We start from the raw sequence: 22,773 nt of genomic DNA, 5'->3' as shown, positions 1-22,773 counted from the left end.
AATTATTTTTTAAAGATTTATTTATTTTAATAGAGAGAGACATGGAGAGGGGCAGAGGGACAGGGGGACAGTCTTAAGTGACTCCAAACTGAGCATGGAATCAGATGTGGGGTTCGATCTCATGACCCTGAGATCACAGCCTGAGCTGAAACTTAGAGTCAGATGTTTAATCAACTGTACCACCCAGGCACCCCCAAAATAGAAATTATTTTTAAAGATTTATTTATTTATTTATTTATTTATTTATTTATTTATTTATTTATTTATGAGAGAGTATATGTGTACAAGTAGGGGTAGGGGCAGGAGGAGGAGGAGAGGGATAAGCAGACTCCCTGCTGAGTACAAAGCCCCATTCAGGGCTTGATCCCAGGACCTTGAGATGCTCAACTGACTGAACCACCCAGGCACCCCAGAAATTATTTTTAGAGTAGTTTTAAATATGTTACAGGAAAATTGAGTGGAAGGTACATATTCTATGTTCCCACTTATGCACAGCCTCCCCCATTATTAGCACTCTCTGCCAGAGTAGTACATTTGTTACAACGATGACCTACATTGACACATCATTATTACCCCAAATCCATAATTTATATTAGGGCTCATTCTTGGTGTTGACTTTTCTATGGGTTTGGACAAATGTATAATGACATGTATTCATTATTATAGTATCATACAGAGTAGTTTCACTGCCCTAAAAATCCTCTCTGCTGTACCTTTTCATACCTCCCTCTCCTTTAGCCCCTGGTAATCACTCTTCTTATTGTCTCCATCATACTGTCTTTTCCAGAATGTCCTGTAGTTGTAGCCTTTTCAGATTAGTTTCTTTCACTTTGTAATATGCACTTAAATTTCCTTCATGTTTTTTCATTGCTCAATAGCTCATTTCTCAATGTAAAAAAAAAAAAGAAAAAAAGTCATTTCTTTCTGGGACTGAATACTACCTTGTTGTCTGGATATACCACAGTTTTTATTCATTCACTTACTAAAGACATTCATGACAGCTCATAAGTTTTAGCAAGCATGAATAAAGCTGCTGTAAATATTCATGTGTTAGATTTTGTATGGAAATAAGTTTTCAGCTCCTTTTGGTAAATAGTGAGGAATGTAATTTCTGGGTTGTATGGCAAGAGCATGTTTAGTTTTCTAAAAAGTTGTGGGCTGTCGCCTAAGCTGGCTGTACCAATTTGCATTCTTACCAGCAATGAATGCATGTTCCTGTTGCTCCACCTCCTCACCAGAATTTGGTGTTGTGTTTTGGATTTTGGCCATTCTAATAAGGATGTAGTGGTTTATCACTGTTTCAATTTGCATTTCCCTGATGACACTTGAGGAGGAACATCTTTTCATGTGCTTATTTATCATATGTATATGTTTTTTGGGGAGGTGCCTGTTCAGCTCTTTGGCCCATCTTTTAATTGGGTTGTTTGTTTTCTTATTGCTGAGTTTTAAGAGTTTTTGTATATTTCGGATAATGGTCCTTTGTCAGATGTGTATTTTTGAAAAATTTTCTCCCAGTTTATAATTTGTCTCCTCATTCTCTTGACATTTGTTTTCACGGGGCAGAAACTTTTAATTGTGGGGCACCTGGGTGGCTCAGTGGTTGAGTGTCTGCCTTCAACTCAAGTCGTGATCCCGGGGTCCTGGGATTGAGCCCTACATAGGGCTCTATGCAGGGAGTCTGCTTCTCCCTCTGCCTATGTCTCTGCCCCCCCTCTTTGTGTCTCATGAATAAATTTTTTAAAAAAATAAACTTTTAATTGTAATGAAGTCCAGCTTATTAATTCTTTCATTCATGGACTCTTTGATGGTATGTCTAAAAACTCATCACCATACCCAAGGTATCCGATTTTCTCTTACATTATCTTTTAGGAGTTTTATAGTTTTGTGTTTTGCCTTTAGTTCTGTGATACATTTTGAGTTAATTTTTGTGAAGGGTGTAAAGTCTGGTCTAGATTTTTTTCTTTTCTCTTTTCTTTTCTTTTTGTTTTTGCATGTAGATATCCAGTTTTTCCAGCATCATTTATTGAAGAGCCCTATCTTTGCTCCACTGTATTGCCTTTGCTCCTTTGTTGAGATCAGTGGACTAAACTTATGTGGGTTCATTTCTGGGCTTTTCATTCTGTTCCTCTGATCTATTTGTCTATTCTTTAACCAACACTACACTATCTTGATTACTGTGGCTCTATCATAGGTCTTGAAGTTGGGTAGTGCCATTCTTCCAACTTAGTAATGAACAGCCTTAGACCTTTAAGAATGTGCTAAGATGTGGGAGGTGGTAAGGTGTTTTGTTCCTATGGTTATTTCTCTAAGTTCTAGTGAGACTGTACTTCTGGACTGTGAACATCACACATGCTTCCCCCCTCTCTGAGGTGGGACGAGATGGCAAGAGGGGGCTGGAGTTGAGGATATCCTTTTCCCAGGGCCATTAAGCCCTGATAAAAGCCCAGCAGGTTAGGCTTTGGTAATAGTTTTTCCTGAGGGCAAATCTTGTTAAGAATAGAATGCTCTAGGGCCCCCAGGGAGCTCAGGGGTTTAGTGCAGCCTTCAGCCCAGGGCATGATCCTGGAGACCCCAATCCAGTCCCATGTCAGGCTCCCTGCATGGAGCCGGCTTCTCCCTCTGCCTGTGTCTCTGCCCCCTTCTCTCTCTCTCATGAATAAATAAATAAAATCTTAAAAAAATAAAGTTATCCCAAATATAAACTTCCTTGTTGGTATTTTTTCTGTCATTACTTTAAAAATGTCACTCCACTTTGTCTCCATGGTTTTTTAGGAGAAATTTGTTAACATTATTGCGGATTCCTTGTACATGGTAAGTTGATTCTCTGCTTTCAAGTTTCTCTCTTTGTCTTTGGTTTTCAACAATTTAATTGTAATGGGGATTTCTTTGTGTTTATCCTTCTTGAAGGTGTTAAGCTTCTTAAATATAGATTTGTGTCTTTTATCAAAATTGGGACCAGCCACTGTTTAAATTTTTTCTGTCCTTCTTTGGAAATCTCATTATGTATATCATGGTGGGGTTGAACTAGGTGCCACGGGTCTTTTAGGCTCTGTTCATTTTTCTTCATTGTTTTTTCTGTTACTCAGACTTGATAATAGAAATTGACTCATCTTTACATCCACCAGTTCTTTCTTCTGCTTGCTAAAATCTGCAATGGAAACTCTCTGGTGAATTTTTCATTTTAGTTATCGTACTTTTCAGCTGCAGAATTTCCTTCATAGCTCCTTTTTATAATTTTTATCATTTTTAAAAAAAGTTATTTATTCATGAGAGACACAGAGAGAGAGAGAGAGAGAGAGAGGCAGAGACACACACAGGCAGAGGGAGAAGCAGGCTCCATGCAGGAAGCCTGACGTGGAACTCAATCCCAGGTCTCCAGGATCACGCCCTGAGCTGAAGGCGGTACTGAACTGCTGAGCCACCCGGGCTGCCCTATTTTTTAATCTTTTTATTGATATCCTGTTTATAATTTGTTCTTCTGGTTTCCTATAGCTTTTGTCCATGTTTTTCGTAAAAGTATTTTAATATATTTAGAACAGTTGACTTAAAGTTTGTCTAGCTAGTCCAATGTGTGTGTTCCTCATAGAGAGTTTCTGTTAATTTCTGCTGTGAATGGGCCAGTCATATGTTATTTACATGCTTCATTATTTTTTGTTGTTGTTGTAAACTGGATATTTTTATATTATAATGTGTTAACTCAGGAAACCAGGTTCTTTACCCTCCCTACAGCCTTTCATTTTTTTATTGCATGATGTTGGTATAGCTGTTCAGTGACTTTTTTGAACAATTTTTGTAAAGTCTGTATTTTCTTGTCCTTCATGCTTTGAAGTGTCTGTACATTTAGCTTGTGTTCAGCTTTTAATAGAAATTTCCTTGAACACCAAAAGAGAGAGAGGGAGGAGGGAAATAGGCAGAATAAAAGCCCCTGTCACTCTGGACTGGGATACTTGGTCAGAGTATCTACACCTCTGCCTTCACCTTCATTTCTTGCTTTCACTGAACATAGAGATCAGCTTGAAGTGAAAGCTTCGAGTCTTCTCTGGTCTTTTCAGACCATGCATCCTACCTTGGATATTCACGTAACTTTTGAAATTCCTGTGTAAAAGTGTCGCTTTGAATATAGCAAAGAAACTCTCTCCCCAGGTTATCCTCACAGGCTCTGGTGCTCTATTGTATACTTTAACCATAATCTTTTGCCCCGAGTGGCTGCATGTTGCTTATTGACCTTAAAAAGTTTTTAAGGAATGCCTGCTGCTTTTCTTCCTGGAGTTCTGAGTTAGGCAAAACAGAAATGAATTCCCTGTTTCAGTTCTTCAAGTAATCCCCAGACAGGTAAGAACAAAGAGTTCTCTGCAAATAGAGTCTATTCTGCTCTCTCCAGTATCTGAGAGTAGGATTCCCCCACTGGGAAAGCAGGCTGCTGTTTTTAAGACTACCACACACTCAGGAAGGGGGCAGGACAAAGGCAAATAAAAATGGCAAAAAGATTTCCTACTGTTCTTAAATTCTTTTCTTGATTCAGTATTTCCTTGGTTGTTAAATTTTGACTTTTCCATAATTTTCCATAATTATGAAAAAGTTGACAGTTTATGCTTGATTTTTTTTCCCAATTGTGTGTGTAGGGGGTGGCGGGGGTTGCAGAATGTGCCCTTGGAACTGCCTATTCTATAATTTTTTTGCTGACCAGAATTGGATTTAGTTTTTTTTTAAAGATTTATTTTTATTTATGATACAGAGAGAGAGAGAGAGAGAGAGAGAGAGAGAGAGAGAGGCAGAGGGAGAAGCAGGCTCCACGCCAGGAGCCCGACGCGGGACTCAATTCCGGGACTCCAGGATTGCGCCCTGGGCTAAAGGCAGGCGCGAAACTGCTGAGCCACCCAGGGATCCCCTGGATTTAGTATTAAGGGTAAATATATTACATACTTCCAAAAGCCTCATATTGGAAATTCTCCAATCATTTCCTGGTGTATGAAGCTTGTTGTTCAATAGATTACTCATTACAATATTCTCTAATATTTTGCATAATCATAACTTTATATATGGTCTTATTTCTGGAAGTTCAGTTGGCTGAATATAAAATCCTTAGTTCACATTTCCACTCTTTAAATATATTAAATACGCCACTTCATTTCTTCATTTCTTCTTCATTATCCACAAAGTGTAATGGATAAATCCCAATGCTAACTCAATTTTCTTTCCCATATAGATGACCTGGAGTTTTTGCCTGAATGACCAAAACCTTACTTTCTTCTTCTCCTTTAAAAGTCAGTAGTTTAAATAGAGTATTTCTCAGTAGTGTCTATTATGGGTCAATTGTACAAGTATTTGGGATGCCTCTCCAATATGTAAGTTCAAATCTTATTATTTCAGTAGTTGTATTGAATTATCACTTTAGGACCATCTTCCTATTCAATTCCTTTGGTTTTATTCTTCACAGATTCTTATTATAAATATACTGGATCTTCTTTGCCTAGCTTCCCATAGTTAACATTTTTTTTTCCTAAAGAGTCCTTTTAACTCTTCCTGTTGTCTCTTTCCTCCTGTAATTTTTTTCTCCTTTAAGCTTCATTTGTGAAATGTTTCTATTATTTCTTTCCTGAGCTCTATTGGCTTTTTCATATTCCTATTGTCTTGTCATTTACTTTTATATTTGTTGTTATATCATCTATAAAATGCTTTATTGAGATGTATACTTTAAATGGATAAATTGCATATTTTGTGAATTATAATTTAGTATATTCACTGAGTTCTGCAACCATCACCAAATCAAGTTTAGGACATTTTCACCATACCAAAAGAAACCCTGTACAAACATCTATCACTCCCAGTCCCTGGAAACGTCCTGTCTTATCCAACCATTAATTTACTTTCTGTTCCTATAGATATAAGTTTTCTGGACATTTCATATATAAATATTATCATACATGCAGTCTTTTGTGATGGGCTTCTTTAACTTAGCATAATGTTTTTAAGGTTCATCCATATAGCACAGGTCTCTGATCCCTGTTAAGTTAAATTTTGTATATTGTGCGAGATAGAGTTTCAACTTCCTTTCAAACCATATTTAGTTGTTCCAGTGCCATTTGTTGAAGAGATTCTTTCCCATTTGAATTCTCTTCACACCTCTGCCAAACATTAATTGACCACAAGTTGTTATTTTTGGACCCAATCAATTACGTTGATTTATGTTTGTCTTTATGTCTGCTGCAGCACAGTCTAGATTACTGTACTTTAAAAAGTTTTACCTCCCCTGCTTGTTTCAGGTTTATTCTTTTCCCAAGGTTTTAAGGTGAAGTTTGATTTCTTTGTATGTTTCACAGGGGTGTTTACTGCTATGATTTCCCTTTTTTTTTTTTTTAAGATTTTATTTATTTATTCATGATAGTCACACAGAGAGAGACAGAGAGGCAGAGACACAGGCAGAGGGAGAAGCAGGCTCCATGCACCGGGAGCCCGATGTGGGATTCGATCCCGGGTCTCCAGGATCGCGCCCTGGGCCAAAGGCAGGTGCCAAACCGCTGCGCCACCCAGGGATCCCTATGATTTCCCTTTAAGTGCTGCTTTAGTGGCATTCCATAAGCTTTGGTATGTTGCATTTTTATTTTCAAATATCTCTACAGATTTCCTAATTTATCTTGTGATTTTCCCTTTGATCCATTGGTCAAATTTTGGAGTGCATTAATTTCTATACATTTTTTAATTTTCCAGATTTGTTACTTATTTGTAATTTCATTTCATCGTGACCAGAGAACAGATTTTTTATTTCAATAACTTTTGCATTTACTGAGGCTTGTTTTGTGTTCTGGCATATGATCTGTCTTGGAGAATGTTCCATGTGGTCTTGAGAATTGTGCTGTTGGTATATGAATGTTCTATAGATATGTTAGGTATAGTTGGTTTATAGTGCTGTTCATGTCTTCTTCTTCCTTGTTGACTCTTTCTCTATTCATTGTTGAAAGTTGGGTCATGTCTCTATTATTGTTGAATTGTCTACTTTCCTGTCACTTCTGTCAAGTTTTGCTTCAGAATTCTGACAGCAAATACAGAGTTGTTAAGAATTTATGGGCTGTGTTGTGAGGTGCAGAAATGTTTACAATTGTTAATAGCTTCCTGATGGATTCTCTTTTATCTCACTATAAAATGAGCCTCTTTCTGTAGGAAGTTTTTATTTTCATTTTTTTTAAGTTTTTTTTTTTTAAGTTTTTATTTTCAAATCTTTGTTTAGCCACTTCAGCTCTTCGATGGTTGCTGTTTGCATGGTAGTTTTTTCATTGTATTTTCATTTTTGAATCCAAAATGTGTCTCCCATGGACAGTATATATTTAAATCTTGTTTTGGTAATCCACTTTTAATATTTGTTTAATCCACTCACATGTAATGTTGCTGTTTATATGGTTGGATTTATGTGTTTTGCTTTGTTTCCTATATATGTCATATACCTTTTTTTTCCCTTTGTTCAACAGTTTTATTTTTAATTAAAAATATTTAAATGTAGGCTTTACACCCAGTTGGGGCCCAACACAGGGCTTGAACTCATGACCCTAAAATCAAGACCTGCGCTGAAATTAAAAGACACCTAACCAACTGAGTCACCCAGGTGCCCCACAACTGAATACTTTCTAGTGTAATATTTTGATTCCTTTTATTAATCATTTTTTGTATTTTAAAAATTTTCTCAGTGGTCACTATAGGCCTTACAAGTATATAGCTTGTCAAAATCTACTTTAGTTTTATAGTAACTTAATTCCAGTGAAATACAGAAATGTTACTCCTATAAAGCTTCTTTTTGTTATACATGTTGTATCTCTCTATATTAAAAATTTATCAATACATTGTTGTAATAATTTTAATTTTGTTATAAAGGTTGGAAGAATGGGTATATTTTTATAGTTTTTATATTAACCTTTTAATTTACCATTTCATGTTCTCATTTCTTCCTGTGGCTTCATTATTGAAATACAGCTTTACAGGCAGCCTGGGTGGCTCAGTGGTTTAGTGCCACCTTCAGCCCAGGGCCTGATCCTGGAGACCTGGGATCAAGTCCGTCTGGCTTTCTGCATGGAGCCTGCTTCTCCCTCAGCCTGTTTCTGCCTCTCTCTCTCTCTCTCTCATGAATAAATAAATAAAATCTTAAAAAAAAAAATACAGTTTTGCTTCTACCACCTGCTTTATGGTGTCACAAATATACATTTCTATGCTATAGATAATGCCACAATTACATATTGTCTTATAGAATTAGTTTTTAAATCAGCTGAGGGAAGAATAGGACATTACAATGCCTTTTGTAATTTCCTACATAATTACCTTTATTGGAAGTTTTTTTCATTAGGATTTAAATTATTGTATTGTCTCATTTCCTTTCAGCCTCAAAAAACTTCAGTATTTCTTCTAAGATTGGTTTCCTAGGAATTCTTAAAATGTGGGAATTTCATTTCCTCATCGCCTTCATTTCTGAAGGATAGTTTTTTAGATAGAAAATTCTTGGTTGATAGTTTTTTCCTTTCCAGCACTCTACATGTTATCCTACTGCCTTCAAGTCTCCTGATAAATCAGTTGTTAATGGGGTTTTCTTGTACATGATGGTATTTTTTTTTCAAGATCTTTCAACATTTGTAGTCTGACATGTGTGTGAATGTAGACCATTCTACTTTATGTAAGAACTTACTCTTTTCAGATTTCCCCCCCAAAATCTGGTATTTTTAAGCATTATTTCTTCTAACAATTTTTCCGCTTCTCTTCTCCTCTAGGTACTTTCCTTACACGAATTTGAGGATTCATGTTACTCTGAAGCTATTTTTCATTTCCTTTTCTCCTACTCTCCAGACTGTATTATTTGCATTATTTAGTTCTTCTAAAATACATCCTTTGATCTTTTTATTTTTTTTAATAGATTTTATTTATTCATGAGACACACAGAGAGAGAGAGAGAGAGAGAGAAGCAGAGATACAGGCAGAGGGAGCAGGCTCCATGCAGGGAACCTGATGTGGGACTTGATCCTGAGTCTCCAGGATCACACTCTGGGCTGAAGGTGGTGCTAAACCGCTGAGCCACCTGGGCTGCCCCTTTGTTCTCTATTTGATGAAATATTATACCTTTACTTCCAAGCATGGTTTCTTTCAGTTTTTTTTTTTTTTAAATATGATAGCTGCTTTGAAGGTTTTTTTTCTGCTTCCAACATCCGGGTCCACTAAAAGTTTCTTTTTACTGTTTTCAAATCTCGTTTATGGGACACACTTTACTGTTTCTCCACAGATTTTTTAAGTTTTTGCTGAAAAGTGGACAGTTTAGATAATATAGCAGCTCTGGAGACTCATCTCCCCAGCACTTACTTGTTTAGTGACTTCACTGGACTATTTAATTTACTCTGCACTGTATAGCCTCTGATGCTCCTCTGCAGATTTCCTCATGCTGCTATTCCAATTGTGCTTAATTATTATTATTATTTTTTTTAAAGAGTGCATATGAAGGGGGGTGGGCTGCAGAGGGAGAGAATCTTAAGTAGATCATCCACTGAGCACAGAGCCAGATGCAGGGCTCAATCCCAAGGGCCTGAGCTCCTGATCTGAGCTGAAATCAAGAGTCGGACATTTAACTGACTGAGCCATCCGGCTGCCCCTTCCTATTTTTAAATGCATGTCTTAAAATACAAGCAATCAGAACCCTTTAAATAAGGCAATGTGCTCAAAACCCGAAAAAGCTTTCTGCTGCCATTAGTTGATTCATCATCAACACACAGCCTACAGAATAAATAAGCAGTTCTTTAATAGTTAAATATATTCCAGAAGAGTGTTTATAATTCATTTACAAGTGAGTCTGTTACACCAGTAAATGTTGTTTGACCTGTTGTATAAAGTAAATAGTGCTGTGTTAAGAATTAGTCCTGGAATAGTCTGTTGAATTCCTATTTCCAATGTAGTAGATTAAAAACACAACTGTGAATGGTATAAAGACTTAAGAATCATATTGTGATAAAATCAATCTCAAAAATAGAGAATCCAGACTCTTGTTGGATAATTTAAGAATGCAGACGTTGTCTTCAACTTAAACATGAGTGCCACACAGAAAATACTGAAGATGTCTTTCAATGTGATGAAAATGTACAAAACCCTAGAACATGACCATCAAATGACCAATGTATCAAAACCAACGGGATTTAGAAAACACATCAATTCTGAAGTAAGCAGAAATAAAAAGACAATTTACAAAGAATTACAACTAATTTCTAATCATCATCAGAGTCTGAATCATATTTCTTCCCTCGGATAGTTTTCTTTTCCAGCTTTGTGAAGTTTGTTCCGAATTTCTTTTGGCTCTGAAATGGTGGCTCCATTAAATTTCCACTAAAAATAAAACAAATTTGAAAAGCATTTATTCTTTATGATTTAGTACAGTTGGTATGCTAACCTACACAAAAATCTCTTTTCTTACTAACCTATTTTAAAGAAAATCCTGGTGTCAAGGAAGATCTATATATATTATTTATACTGCTGGTTAAGAGTTTTAAACCTTATTTTGTATTATTAAATGTTTTAGATCAATGTTTTCTTTTTATCATTAATCACTGACTATCTCATAGGATGTACCTACTGAATTTCGACTGAAAAGCACAGAAAGAAATGAAACAGTTTTTCCACCTGTTTTGGATGTGTTCAACTTGGATTAGATTATTTTCACTGTAAGAATGACACAGGAAAATGATGCTCTATTTTTGACAGCTTATTATGGCTGGTATGATCCTGTTTCACATCTTTTAATGTTTAGACAAACATCAATAAAACTTATGGAACTCTTTATCATTAACCTGGAATTGGTATAAAAATTTTCAATGATGCTTAAGAAATAAATGAGACAACTTCTTCTTTAAAAATATCTAGGAATATTCCTGGCACCTAGATTCTGGTTTTGAAATACCATTTGCTACAGAAAAGAACCTTGGTTCCTTGGAGAAATAGCCAATCCTAGGGAGAGTTTGTCTAAGACCACTTATCTGCATCAGAAAGAGTGCTTGGGCAGCCCAGGTGGCTCAGCCGTTTAGAGCCGCCTTCAGCCCAGGGATTGATCCTAGAGACTGGGATCGAGTCCCACTCGTCGGGCTCCCTGAATGGCGCCTGCTTCTCCCTGTGCCTGTGTCTCTGCCTCTCTCTCTCTCCTCTCTGTGTATTCTCATGAATAAATAAATAAAATCTTAAAAAAAAAAAGTGCTTAAAGAACTATGGGGCCATGTAAAAAGAACACTGAAGTCTGCATGAGAGGGCCTCTCACTGGCCAAATCTGGGGCAATTTAGGTTTCAAAATAAGTATTAGTAACTAACTACAACCCATTGGCTAAGATAAGCCGCTGCCCATTCTAATAGAAATAAATGAAAAAGTAAATTAATGTGGGATATGGAAAAGTTGTTCTTAAATCACCATATGGCTTGGTAGATAACTTGTTAACCAGGGCTCAGTTATCAGCAGAAATAAAACACCCTATACCTCTTGCTGTGGTATACTGAGAAGAATACAACATCGCTTTTATTATATACCCATGAGAACATGCATGGTCTACACCTAATCTTGAAACATTAGACAAACCCAAATTGAAGGATACTCTACAAAATAACTAGCTTGTACTCTTCAGAAATGTCAAAGTACTGAAAAATAAGACAAGGTTAATGGAAACTAAAAATACATGGTAACTACATGCAACATTTTAGTATGTAGGACATTATTTGGGACAGTGGTAGAATTTGAAATATATAATATTACATAATATTATGATATCTTAACAACTCTACTATGGTTACATAAGAAAAAGCCCTTATTGTTGGAAAATACACAAGGAGATATTTAGCAGTAAAGGGATAATACATCTCCACTTAAATGGTTTAAAAAAAAATCGTGTATTCAGGAAAAGAATGATAAAGCAAATGTAAAATGTTTAGAACTGAGACATATGGGCAATAGGTATATGAGAATTCTTTGTGCTAGTTTCCAGCTTGTTTAAAGTTTAAAATTATTTCAAAATTCATTTAATAGATATTAATATTTTATTTGTTATTAAGTAAAACCTAAAACTCTGAAATCAAGTTCTACAACATAGGGGAGATTCAGAGAAAAAGGGACAGGGAAAAGAGGAGAGAACTTTCTACTTACTGAAAGGTGCTATGACAATAGAATAATTGTATAATTTTATCTGTTAATTCTATAAATCAAAAACAGGCACAGATGACAAGATGATATGCTCTGATTTGTGGGATCAGGTAAACTATCTGGCAAAGTGGACAAGGAGATGAATGAAAAATGGAAGTTGAATTTTAGATTGTTTTCAAATTGAGACTGTTTCCACAATAAGTAATTTAAGCTCATTACATGATTGAGATTATACATTTTACTAGATTCTACAAAACAGGAATACCTACATTAAAAAAATCTGATGTTCAAAGATAACTCATTATCAATTTGAGTAATCTGGTCTAAATCAGGGAAGAGTCAATTCTGAAGTGTCATTTTGGGTTTCCAGACTATTAGAAAATTAGATTCAATAGGATCTGTTAGGATGAAAGTTTTTATAATAGGTAGGTATACTCCAAAACTCAATTTTATCTGTAACTCTGATTTTGTTGTAAGATCATGCTTAATGTACACTTTAAGAAATATGCTTTTCATTTGTGAAACATTTTCTACATCTCAGCCAGAAGACCTTACTTAGCTTCATAAAATGAATGTTAACATAAAAAAATTCTCTATAAATATCAACTGAGTATGGAATTAAAATCAAATTGTTTTGCTAAAAATTACCTGTAATTGAGAATATCGGAACAACCCAGCCTCCATTCTAAAGTTTCTGTGGTGAAGTCATCTGTATTTCCTAGGTCAGTAAATCCAACAACATAATCTTGTGTTTTTCCATCTTTTACCAGTGCTAGTGTGGGAATGACTTTGATACGTAGTCTCTCACAAAGGAAAGGTGCTTTTTCCACATTCAGCTTCAGAAATTTGGTCTCAAGATGTTTCTTAGACAGTATCACCAAATGTCGGTCTAATATTTTACACCTGTAAATAACAGCATATAGAGAATCAAAAGCTAAAACAACAGATTTTTCATTTTAAAAATAAGTATCCTAAAGATACATCTAATTTTCTGTTTGAGTCTCATAATTTGGCAGCCAACCCATGCTTGCATTGGATGACCTCATTTCATTTCACAGGTTAGCTAAACTGATTATAAGAGGCAGGAAAATAATCCAATATTCTAGAAAGTCAGTTGTGCCTCATGATACTTATACTAAATATATGCTTTCGGTCCTAAGTAGTTCATGAAGTTGTCATGTTCATGGTAAGAACAAAAAAAACTGGGCAGCCCAGGTGGCTCAGTGGTTTAGCACCACCTTCAGCCCAGGGAGTGATCCTGGAGACCTGGGATCGAGTCCCACATCAGGCTCCCTGTGTGGAGCCTGTTTCTCCCTCTGCCTATGTCTCTGCCTCTCTCTCTCTCTCTCTCTCTCTCTGGGTCTCATGAATAAATAAACAAAATCTTAAAAAAAAAAAAAAAAAGAAAACTATCATTTCTCTTATGTATGTTTTCTGGTGTCTCATACACAGAGCTTGAAGGGTGACCAATCTGACTTGATAGAACTCAGAAGTGACTTTTCAGAATTAGAAATGTATACACAATACCATATTTGGAAGTCAGACCAAAGGACGTCACCAAGGAACTCTTCTAACTGTGCAACTATCATTAAGAAGCATAAGGATAAGGATTATAAATATGCTCATATGGTTTTGAAGAAATGAAAAATACCAGTAGTACATTGTCACTTTCTATTGAAAAGAAATATGGAAATAGCATTTTCTGTAAGTTAAAATGTACTTTAAACTGGTTGATCCTTTAGTGTTCCTGAAACCGACTCTGTAATAATCTTTTTGAGCAGTTCTTCATCACAGTGTTCATTAAAGTCAGCTTTTATTTATTTATTTTTTAAATTTTATTTGTTTATTCATGAGAGACACACAGAGAGTGAGAGAGAGAGAGAGAGAGAGAGAGAGGCAGAGACACATGCAGAGGGAGAAGCAGGCTCCCCATAGGGAGTCAGATGTGGGACTTGATCCTGGGACTCCAGGATCACGCCCTGGGCTGAAGGCAGGCACTGAATCGCTGGTACAAGAGAAAATGAATGGTACAAGAGAACAAATTAACAAATGGTTCCTGAATGAAGCTAAAACAAATGATAAATGAGCCATTATGAGAGAAATATGTTCTCAAAAACCAGTAGATAAATCAACTCCATGTTTCAATGGAGTTGCATACAACCTATTTTAAGTGAATCTATGATTGTACCATTTGTTAATTAATCCACTTTTTTAAAACCCAGAAGCAGCAGTCGCGGTGTAGTTAAAACAGCTTAGGCTTAAATTCTGGTTTTGAATCCTCTTCTATCATTTACTAGATGAATGACATTAGGTGAGACACCTAATCTCTCCAAGTCTTAGTCGACCATCCATACATGAAGCACTGGAATTATAACTACCTCAAAGGGACATTATGAATGTTCCAGGGTTTTTTTGTTTTTTTTTTTAAAGATTTTTTTTTTAATTGTCTGTACTTTCATTTGCCAAGAAATTATCAAATAGAGTATAATAAAGTTTACTTACTTTGGATACTTTAAGGCTTATGAAGAAAAAATAATTAATAATAACATGTGCAAACAACCTTCAAGGCCAAAATATAGAGAGATGGAAATCAAGTAGGCAGGGGAGAGCAGGTTGTCAGTTCACTTTAGGCTGCAGGCTCATTGCTAGATAACTTCCTCCCTTTGCAATATACCTGTGACTTCAGGAGTTGATGGAAATGGTATTCTATGTCTGTGTTTTCTGTTGGAAGGTGTTTGATGGTTGGATTCTCAAGGGGGAGAAATTCCCCAGTTCCCAGGATCATCCTCTCCCCACCACAATAATTAAAAGATGTAATTATTTATTTATTCAGTCATGAGAGACACAGAGAGAGAGAGAGAGAGGCAGAGACACAGGCAGAGGGAGAAGCAGGCTCCATGCAGGGAGCCCAACGTGGGCCTTGATCCCAGGTCTCCAGGATCACACCCTGGGCTAAAGGCGGCGCTAAACCGCTGATCCACCCGGGGTTGCCCTGTTCCAGGGTTTTATACACGGAATATACAGTCTACTATATACCAAGAATTCTGAAATCTGTATTAGACTTGTATATGAAATTTTCTAATGATTTTTTTGTTTTCCTTTTTTCTATTTTTTAAGCAATCTCTATACCCAACAAGGGGCTCAAGAGTCAGATGTTCTACTGGCTGAGCCAGCCAGGTACCTCTTGAGTTTTCATTTTTGCTTGAAGGTAAGTATTCCTGGGGTTGTACTGTTTTGCACTGTTTATACATCCATCAAATATATTTACTGAGCACCTACTATGTGTCAGCCATTGCTGCTCCTGGGAGCATGGTGAACCATGATACAGGCAAACTCTCTGCTGTCACAAAACAATCTAGTGGTCAAAAACATCTAATAAACATCAAATGGTATCAATCTTAGAGACTAATATTAACATATCACCTCACCATGTATGTCAGAGGTTGGCAACTTGAGAAATGTGTGCCAATAGGAGAGGATAGAGTACCACAGTGACAGAGGCTTTCTCTGATACCCTTTTCTTCCCTTTTAAAGATTTATTTATTCTTGAGAGAGAGAGGGGGAGAGAGAGGCAGAGGGAGAAGCAGGCTCCACGCAGGGACCCTGACGTGGGACTCGATCCTAGGTCTCCAGGATCAGGCCCTGGACTGAAGACGGCGCTAAACCGCTGAGCCACCCAGGCTGCCCCTACCCTTTTCTTTCCTAATCCATTCCCATACCTTCCTTTACAGGGATTTCACCATCTCAACATTTTCTTTCATTTAAAAAAAATTTTTTTAAATTGTTTTTTCTTCTTTCATTTATATTACCTTAATCAGTAAATCTCAGGCAGGCAATCCTTGAAAGATGTTAATTAGTAACCATGTTACTGGATGGTGAGTTAAAGACAAAGGCTGAGCAGGTAATGGAAATGGGAGGAGAGGGCAGGGTGGAGACAACAGTGAATGGATGGAGACTCTACACTGGAGTATGTGTCTGTCTAGGGAGGCAGCTACTATTCAGTATCAGCAAACTGCTTTCCTACTGAATTCTAGGCCTCCTATTAAGTTATTCGATTTTTAAAAAAATCTGAAATCTGGATTTAAAAAAAAAATTTGTATCTCTCAATTTTTCAAAGTTGGCAACTAATCAAATTTGAGAGTTAAAAGAAAGAAAGGGTTAAGATATAACCCTTTCTAGGGGTATTTTCATTTTACAAGGGCTCTGCCTCCATAGAGAGGCTTGTAGATCTGGGCTATCCAAAAGAAATCACTTTCCTCTCCTTCAAGCCAAGTCTGGCACTCCCAACGATGCTTCTAATGAAAGGCTTGGCCAAACTACTGTCTCCCCATGAGCTGCATGCTGAGGAAGAGTGTAATGGGTTTTAAGTTAATCTTCAACATAGCAACTGTTTAACAGACTTTTACAGAAGTACCAAGAAACAACTTAAAAAGTAGTTCCTCTAATTTCTGAAAATTTTCTATTATATTAGTGTATTTCTACTCAAAGACTTCATCATTTTAAACAACTCACTGGTGGAAACAAAGTTACCTGAATGTGGAGTCTCTGTAGAAATGGCAAACCACTTTTTTACTCTCCTTGACTTCTTGAAAAAAGTCTCTCTCACTAGGGATTTCTCTGTATTCCCCATGTCCTTTTGAAAGCCATTCCTAATTTGGAGAAAAGGGAAATATTACATACTTGACATATTTTTCAGTACTTTACATTTTGTGTCTAAATCACTATAATGTCCTGTAATGAAGTTGATTTTATCTTGTAGAGAAATCAATTCCTCTTATTTACTCTCCTATGCCTCTACTGTCAAGTGCAAACAGTCTCTGAGCAGGGACTAATCTCTCAGCATGGTTTGTGTTTAAGACAATCCATGGTAACTTCATACATGTTTTCTTAGAACTTTAAAAATTTAGATTCAAGAGACTTAAAATATAAATATCCATTTAATTTCTCTGCACTCAACTAAAGTCAGAAGCATTAGGTCTAAGTTACTGCAAAGCTTTGAAAAATTATGCTCATCAGATAAAGCTACTTGGTCTTTGTAGGGGAGAAGGGGGGTTGGTTACTGCAGCTTTGCAGCTCAAAAGCCCTGTTTGCTCAGAGCAGTAGGAACCACTTCTATTCTGGCCACCAATGGGATAGTATCATAGGAAGAAAATATTGTCTTCTCACGTGATGTCCAGAAACAATACAGATCCCATGAGTCATCTAACGCAACTTCTCAACCCAATGTATCAACCATGCCTGACAGACCTTTGCTTCTCAAGCTTCCTGCTACTGGAAAGGTTCATCATCTCAATTGGAAGCTTGCTTCCTTTTTTTTAGGCAGCTGGTTTTAATAAAAAGAGCATTGGGCTTGCAGGTAGAAAGCATGGGTTTGAGTAATTATTCTACCACTTATTAGGCTAAGAATTTTAATAGTCTTTTGAGTCTCCATTTCCTCATTTGTAAAGTGGAGATTACAAAGCAACTATCTCACTGAGTTGTGAAAGTAAGACTCTACATGAAAATATCTCTAACAGTGTCTGGCACAGGTGCTTCAAAACCAGTTGCATGTATGCTCTCTCATTTTTTGAAGGGTCTTCTCACACTGAACTGCAATATATCTGTAACTTTGGTCTGTGGATGCCAGCTTGGACCTAGGATTAGAGAGAAAAGTTCTAATGTCTTTCATATGTTAGCCCTTCAGACATCCTGTCTCACCTATGTCCTTTCTTTTCTACCTCTCCATTTTCTTTTGGCTGTTTCTCGTATGAAATGATTGCTACATCTCTTACTCTCTCTCTTTTTTTTTTTTTTTTAACATCTCTTACTCTTATTGATTATCCTCCTCTGAACTAATTTCCCCCTTTCCCTTTAAAAGGTGGCAGAAGTCTATAGGCAGCCCTCCAGAAGTGGTCCACCAAGAAGGTGGCAGGAGTGCCATCTCCTTTCTTCCTCTGGACTTAAGCTAATACAGGCTGTATTAAGAATTTTGGAATCCATTTCACACTGACTTATGCTAAGCTGATGCTCACAGGAAGTCCTGGTGTTTTCTCCTTATGTGACATTTCTTTGGTCAAGCTTTTATAAACAATTTAAACTCTCAAATACAATTCGTTAATGGCATGTAACATTTCATGACTTTTCTTGACTTACCGATATCATTGCCCTTAAAAAAAAAAAAGTGTTTTTCTAAAAAGCTCTTTTTATTAATTCTCATATGTTTAACCAACAGGTGGAAAACTTGAACCTTTCGAAGTTCCCTCGGAGGCAAGCCTACTCTGAACCTCCAACACAGGGCATCTTTCCCAAGACACTCAGCACACCCCTGTACTCTTTTAAAGAGGTCATGCTCCACAGGGCATCTGCCGAATGGAATTTAGCAGGATGAGCAGAGATCACAGTGCAGGCTGAACCTACCCAAGGGCTGGCAGCTGAGCATCTAGCTCTCACTTAGTGGCTATACCCCAAGCTTTTGGATGGGCTCTTCCTTTATCTCACCTGTCCTTCTGCTCACTACCTAAGTCCTATGTCACAAGGTGCCATAACAGTAAGAGGGTGCTTGGTTGACTGAGGAATATTGATTGGCACAGGCCTATTAAGTAGTGTTACTTAACTGTGATCATGAAATAGGAGTTTTAGCAGAATCTCATCATACATTACCTTAGGTAATTATTAGCATTATATTAAAAAAAGTCTCCTGGCTTCAAAACCATATATAGACACACACACAACCCCTATTCTAGAAAACTCAAGATATAAAAATAGAAACTCAGGCACACTATAGACGATTCTTTCCTTTTAGCAATTCTTATAAATACCAAGTATAAACATAATCAAACAGATGCTACAGGGAGCACAAACAAAACTCCCTGTTTCTTTAGAAAAGTTAGAAAGTTTTTTTTATTCACAGCCAACTGAAGAGGAATAAGAACTGATAATAATCTATTACAGTGTAACATAAAGCAATGCAAACATTTTTAAATCAAAAACAGAATTTAACCCAATGTTTTGATTAGAGTCTTTTCCACACTCATACTCCAACAAGAGACCAACAAGAATAGAGTTGTGGCCACCCTTCTTTGGTGACCCAGCATGCATTCTTTTGAACAAATAAGCCATGTAAATGTTACAATGGAAATGCCTGAAATAATTTCTACCATGTCAATGGCCTTACAGCTCTCGCCTCACTTACAATGAGTACAGCTAAATTATAACTGGCTTTACAATTAATCACCTAAAAGGAAAACCACTGACAGTGCTTCCTATGCTCTACCTAGGCCACTCTCTCCTCAACAACCAATCTGAGCTCAAAACACGATCTTGGGTGCATGTTTCTTTTACTCGACTGTAGATTAACATACTGAACAAACTAATTTTTAATGCGCTTTAAAACTAATTTTTTCCCAGCAAATTTTTAACAGTGATAGTACTCTGAAGCAAAAAATGAAAACAACTCTAGAAATAAGGACTGAAATATAAAAGTACTTCAGCACATGTATATATAAGTTGTTAGGAGCATACTGTTAAAGTAATTTCAGAAAGCAGGGCAGAGAGGTTACTTGTTTCTGCTGTTGAGCTTTCCTTAACGCCTCAAGTCTCTTTTCTTTGAGGCGTTCCAATTCATCCTCGTCCATCTGATCCAGTTTCTGAATTTCAGAATCCAAATGTTCTTCTACTAGTTTGGTGGTCTGAAGCAATTGGTTTTCCAGGACTTTTGAAAACATGTCAACAGATGCATTAGCTTCCATTCTTCTAAATGGTACAGTTCAGCCTTGGTGCTAGGAAGAAAGTGTGCAAAGTTGGGGGGGAAAAAAAGATAAAGTTTCTTCTCTCATTTTAAAAAATTCTAGCAAGTGTATAATTTGCACTCCACAAAGAGTTCTGACAACCAAACATTTTGTGTTACGCTTAAGAATTTTTACTTAAGGCAGCCCTGGTGGCTTAGCGGTTTGGTGCCTCCTTCAGCCCACGCGTGATCCTAGAGACCGGGGATCGAGTCCCACGTCGGGCTCCCTGCATGGAGCCTGCTTCTACCCTCTGCCTCTCTGTCTCTAATAAATAAATAAAATCTTTAAAAAAAAAAGAATTTTTACTTAAATGTTTTGATTGATTGATTGATTGAGGGAGAGAGGGGAAGGGAGGGGAAGGCAGAGAGGGAGAATATTAAGCAGACTGTGTGTTCGGTGAGAGCCCGACTCAGGGCTCTGTCTCACAATCCTGGGATCATAAACCTGGGCTGAAATCAAGAGTAGGACATTTTAACTGACTAACCCACCAAGACATCCCTTATTGAAATCTTTTAAAATTGAATTTTCAATAGGTTATAGTCACACCACTCAAATATTACTTAGAACAAAGTTTAGGTGCTTCTGATTTAGTTTGTGCTTCACTACAACAAAGCAAAAAACAAGTCTTTAAGACCAGAGAGTAATGAGTAGTTGGAGTTCTACCTAGTGACATAAATTGATAGTGCTTCTTTGTTTAAACCAGAAGAGAAATAAAGCAGGAACGACTGAATAATGATGCGGTAAAGTTTAAGTGCAGTGAGGTTTTACATATACATCTACAAAACAAACTTTGCTTCAGTATAGAACAGAGTTGAGCCAACAACGTATTTTTCAAGGTCTCTACCTAAATGATTTTCATTTAACCTCTGAGAAACTGCATCACAATTTATGTACAAATTAGGTAAAGAACAATTTACACCTGGTGTTCCCCAAACTTTAGTTTCACTGCTTTTCTCCTATGCCCTAACAAAAGATCAATACTGGTACGGATCTACTGACAGTGTTCTTAACTTTGATGTGAAACAGGATCACTCCAAGTGTTAAAAATACTTATTTTTCCAACACTCCTTTATGTAAGGTAGGAGTTTAAAAACAATCTAATTCAGATAGGAAAGGAAATTCTATCTTAATTACACATTCTATAAGATGTAATATTTTCTGTCATCAACAGATGGAAATTTTATGTGTACCCATGGGTTATTACTACAGAAATATAATTTATAACTTGCTTATGAAAGCAGGAAGCTGTTGCATCTCAACTATGACACAATTGCAAATACTACTGAAGAAAATCTTAATAAACCGTGAACTCACTGACCAAGTTACTGACATATAGCCTGGCCCACACAAACTCTCTACAACTGTTGAAATCAAAAGCAGTAGTCTTGCAAACTTCACTTCTGATTCTTTTTTCTTCGCAGGAAAAGCACAATTGATTTCATTTTTGTATCCCCAGAGCTAGCAATGCTTGGAACACAGCTGGTGCTCAAAAAATACTTTTGAATGAAGATGTGCCTACTTTTTGTTCAAATTATCCTTAAGTTTCAAAAGTATCTGACTTAAAAAAAAACCAAACTGGGCAGCCTGCGTGGCTTAGCGGTTTAGCGCCGCCTTCAGTCCAAGGCCTGATCCTGGAGACCCTGGATCGAGTCCCAAGTCGGGCTCCCTGCATGGAGCGTGCTTCTCCCTCTGCCTCTCTCTCTCTCTCTCTCGTGAATAAATAAAATTAAAAAATAAATGAATAAACTGTAAGCTCCTCATAAATGCTATGTATTTTTAAGGAATTGTATTTCAAATATGGTAAAAATAATCTCACACTTCCTACCTCCAAAGAAAAACGTCAGTACGATTGTTTCCCTTAGGGCTGGGGCCGGATGAGGCAGAAAATTGGTTATCGAAACACTGAGTTATTATATGTCAGAACCTGTTCTTACTGAAGCTACAGCGGATGCTTATCCCTTAAGTTTTAGGAGACTGAACTCAGACTTTAATTCTGGGATAACTGGGGACAGAAGCCAGTAACACGGGCTGTTCTGGGGACAGGTGACGGTGGTCACCACATTCACAAAAGGGAAGGGAGATGGGGTAGCGATCCTGATAACTTTTCATCCTTCAAACCACAAACCCGATTCCTTTTTACAGTTCATCGGGAACGGTCGGAAGGGCCTTGTCTTCAAATCACCTAACCGTTTCCTTGCCTCCCTTACACGCACCCGTCCAAACAACCTTCACTGCACCCGAGGAGCCCTCCCTGAGGCTTCCCCGCCACTCCCAGAGCCCCAGGGACAGCCGAAGGCTTGAGGCAGGTGGCCCGGACTTCAACACCTCCCGCGGCGCATGCGCCGAAGCCGCCTCCGCCTCACCGACACCGACGTCTGGGCCGCGCCCCTCCCCCGCCCGGGCCGGATGTTGAGTGGCGAAGTGTCCCTCAGCACGGGGGGGCGGTGGCCGGTTTTTTTAACACCATCCTCTGCCTCACCTGAGCTCTCGGTGACACCGGAGAAGTGAGGAACCAGCCGCTCCAGGAAGGCAGTCCAGTCTGGCTTCACCCTCGCAGCAGCTGCCCGTGACTGCGAACCGGCCGTCACTTCCGTCTCCCCTTTGGCTGCGGCCCTCACGCGATACAACCTGAGACGCCCGAGGAAGTGGGGCGGGGGAGGAGGGCGTGCGTGCGGGGAGCGCCTCTGCGCGTGCGCAGCTCCCTCCCTCCCGCCCCCCCCGGAGGTTTCGGACTTTTAGCCTGGCTCTAGGTAAACCGCCCACGCGCCGGGGAGCAAAGTATGCTGGAGGTTGTAGTTCGTCGGTGCTCAGCCTGGCCGCGTCGGACTTAGGCTCGCAGCCTCAGGACACGTCATGTTACATCGGAAACGGGAT

The 22,773-nt window shown here is 37.8% G+C and overlaps 1 protein-coding gene across 1 annotated transcript; it reads right to left on the bottom strand.

Annotated features, from left to right (window-relative positions):
- Positions 1 to 9,739: 9,739 nt before the first annotated feature.
- Positions 9,740 to 22,619, bottom strand: TXNDC9 (thioredoxin domain containing 9). Its single transcript, XM_025992463.2, has 5 exons — positions 22,379 to 22,619; positions 19,672 to 19,890; positions 16,664 to 16,782; positions 12,782 to 13,036; positions 9,740 to 10,341 (listed from the first exon to the last, which is right to left on the bottom strand). Exons 2-5 carry the CDS (start codon positions 19,858 to 19,860, stop codon positions 10,224 to 10,226), a joined length of 681 nt encoding a protein of 226 aa, XP_025848248.1. The 5' UTR covers positions 19,861 to 19,890; positions 22,379 to 22,619; the 3' UTR covers positions 9,740 to 10,223.
- Between the last annotated feature and the right edge of the window lie 154 nt (positions 22,620 to 22,773).

The sequence above is a fragment of the Vulpes vulpes genome, chromosome 16 (genome assembly GCF_048418805.1).
Source record: "Vulpes vulpes isolate BD-2025 chromosome 16, VulVul3, whole genome shotgun sequence".
NCBI lineage: Eukaryota > Metazoa > Chordata > Mammalia > Carnivora > Canidae > Vulpes > Vulpes vulpes.
This window is presented reverse-complemented; position numbering and strand designations above follow the sequence as displayed.

Bases quoted from the DNA above. Each gene is read 5' to 3' on its own strand.
- TXNDC9 (XM_025992463.2), bottom strand. From the start codon at position 19,860: ATGGAAGCTAATGCATCTGTTGACATGTTTTCAAAAGTCCTGGAAAAC. The intron at 16,783-19,671 runs GTAACCTCTCTG...TCTCCAAATTAG, and splicing joins AAGCTCAACAGCAGAAACAA to GAATGGCTTTCAAAAGGACA. The intron at 13,037-16,663 runs GTAACTTTGTTT...TGTTATTTACAG, and splicing joins TACAGAGACTCCACATTCAG to GTGTAAAATATTAGACCGAC.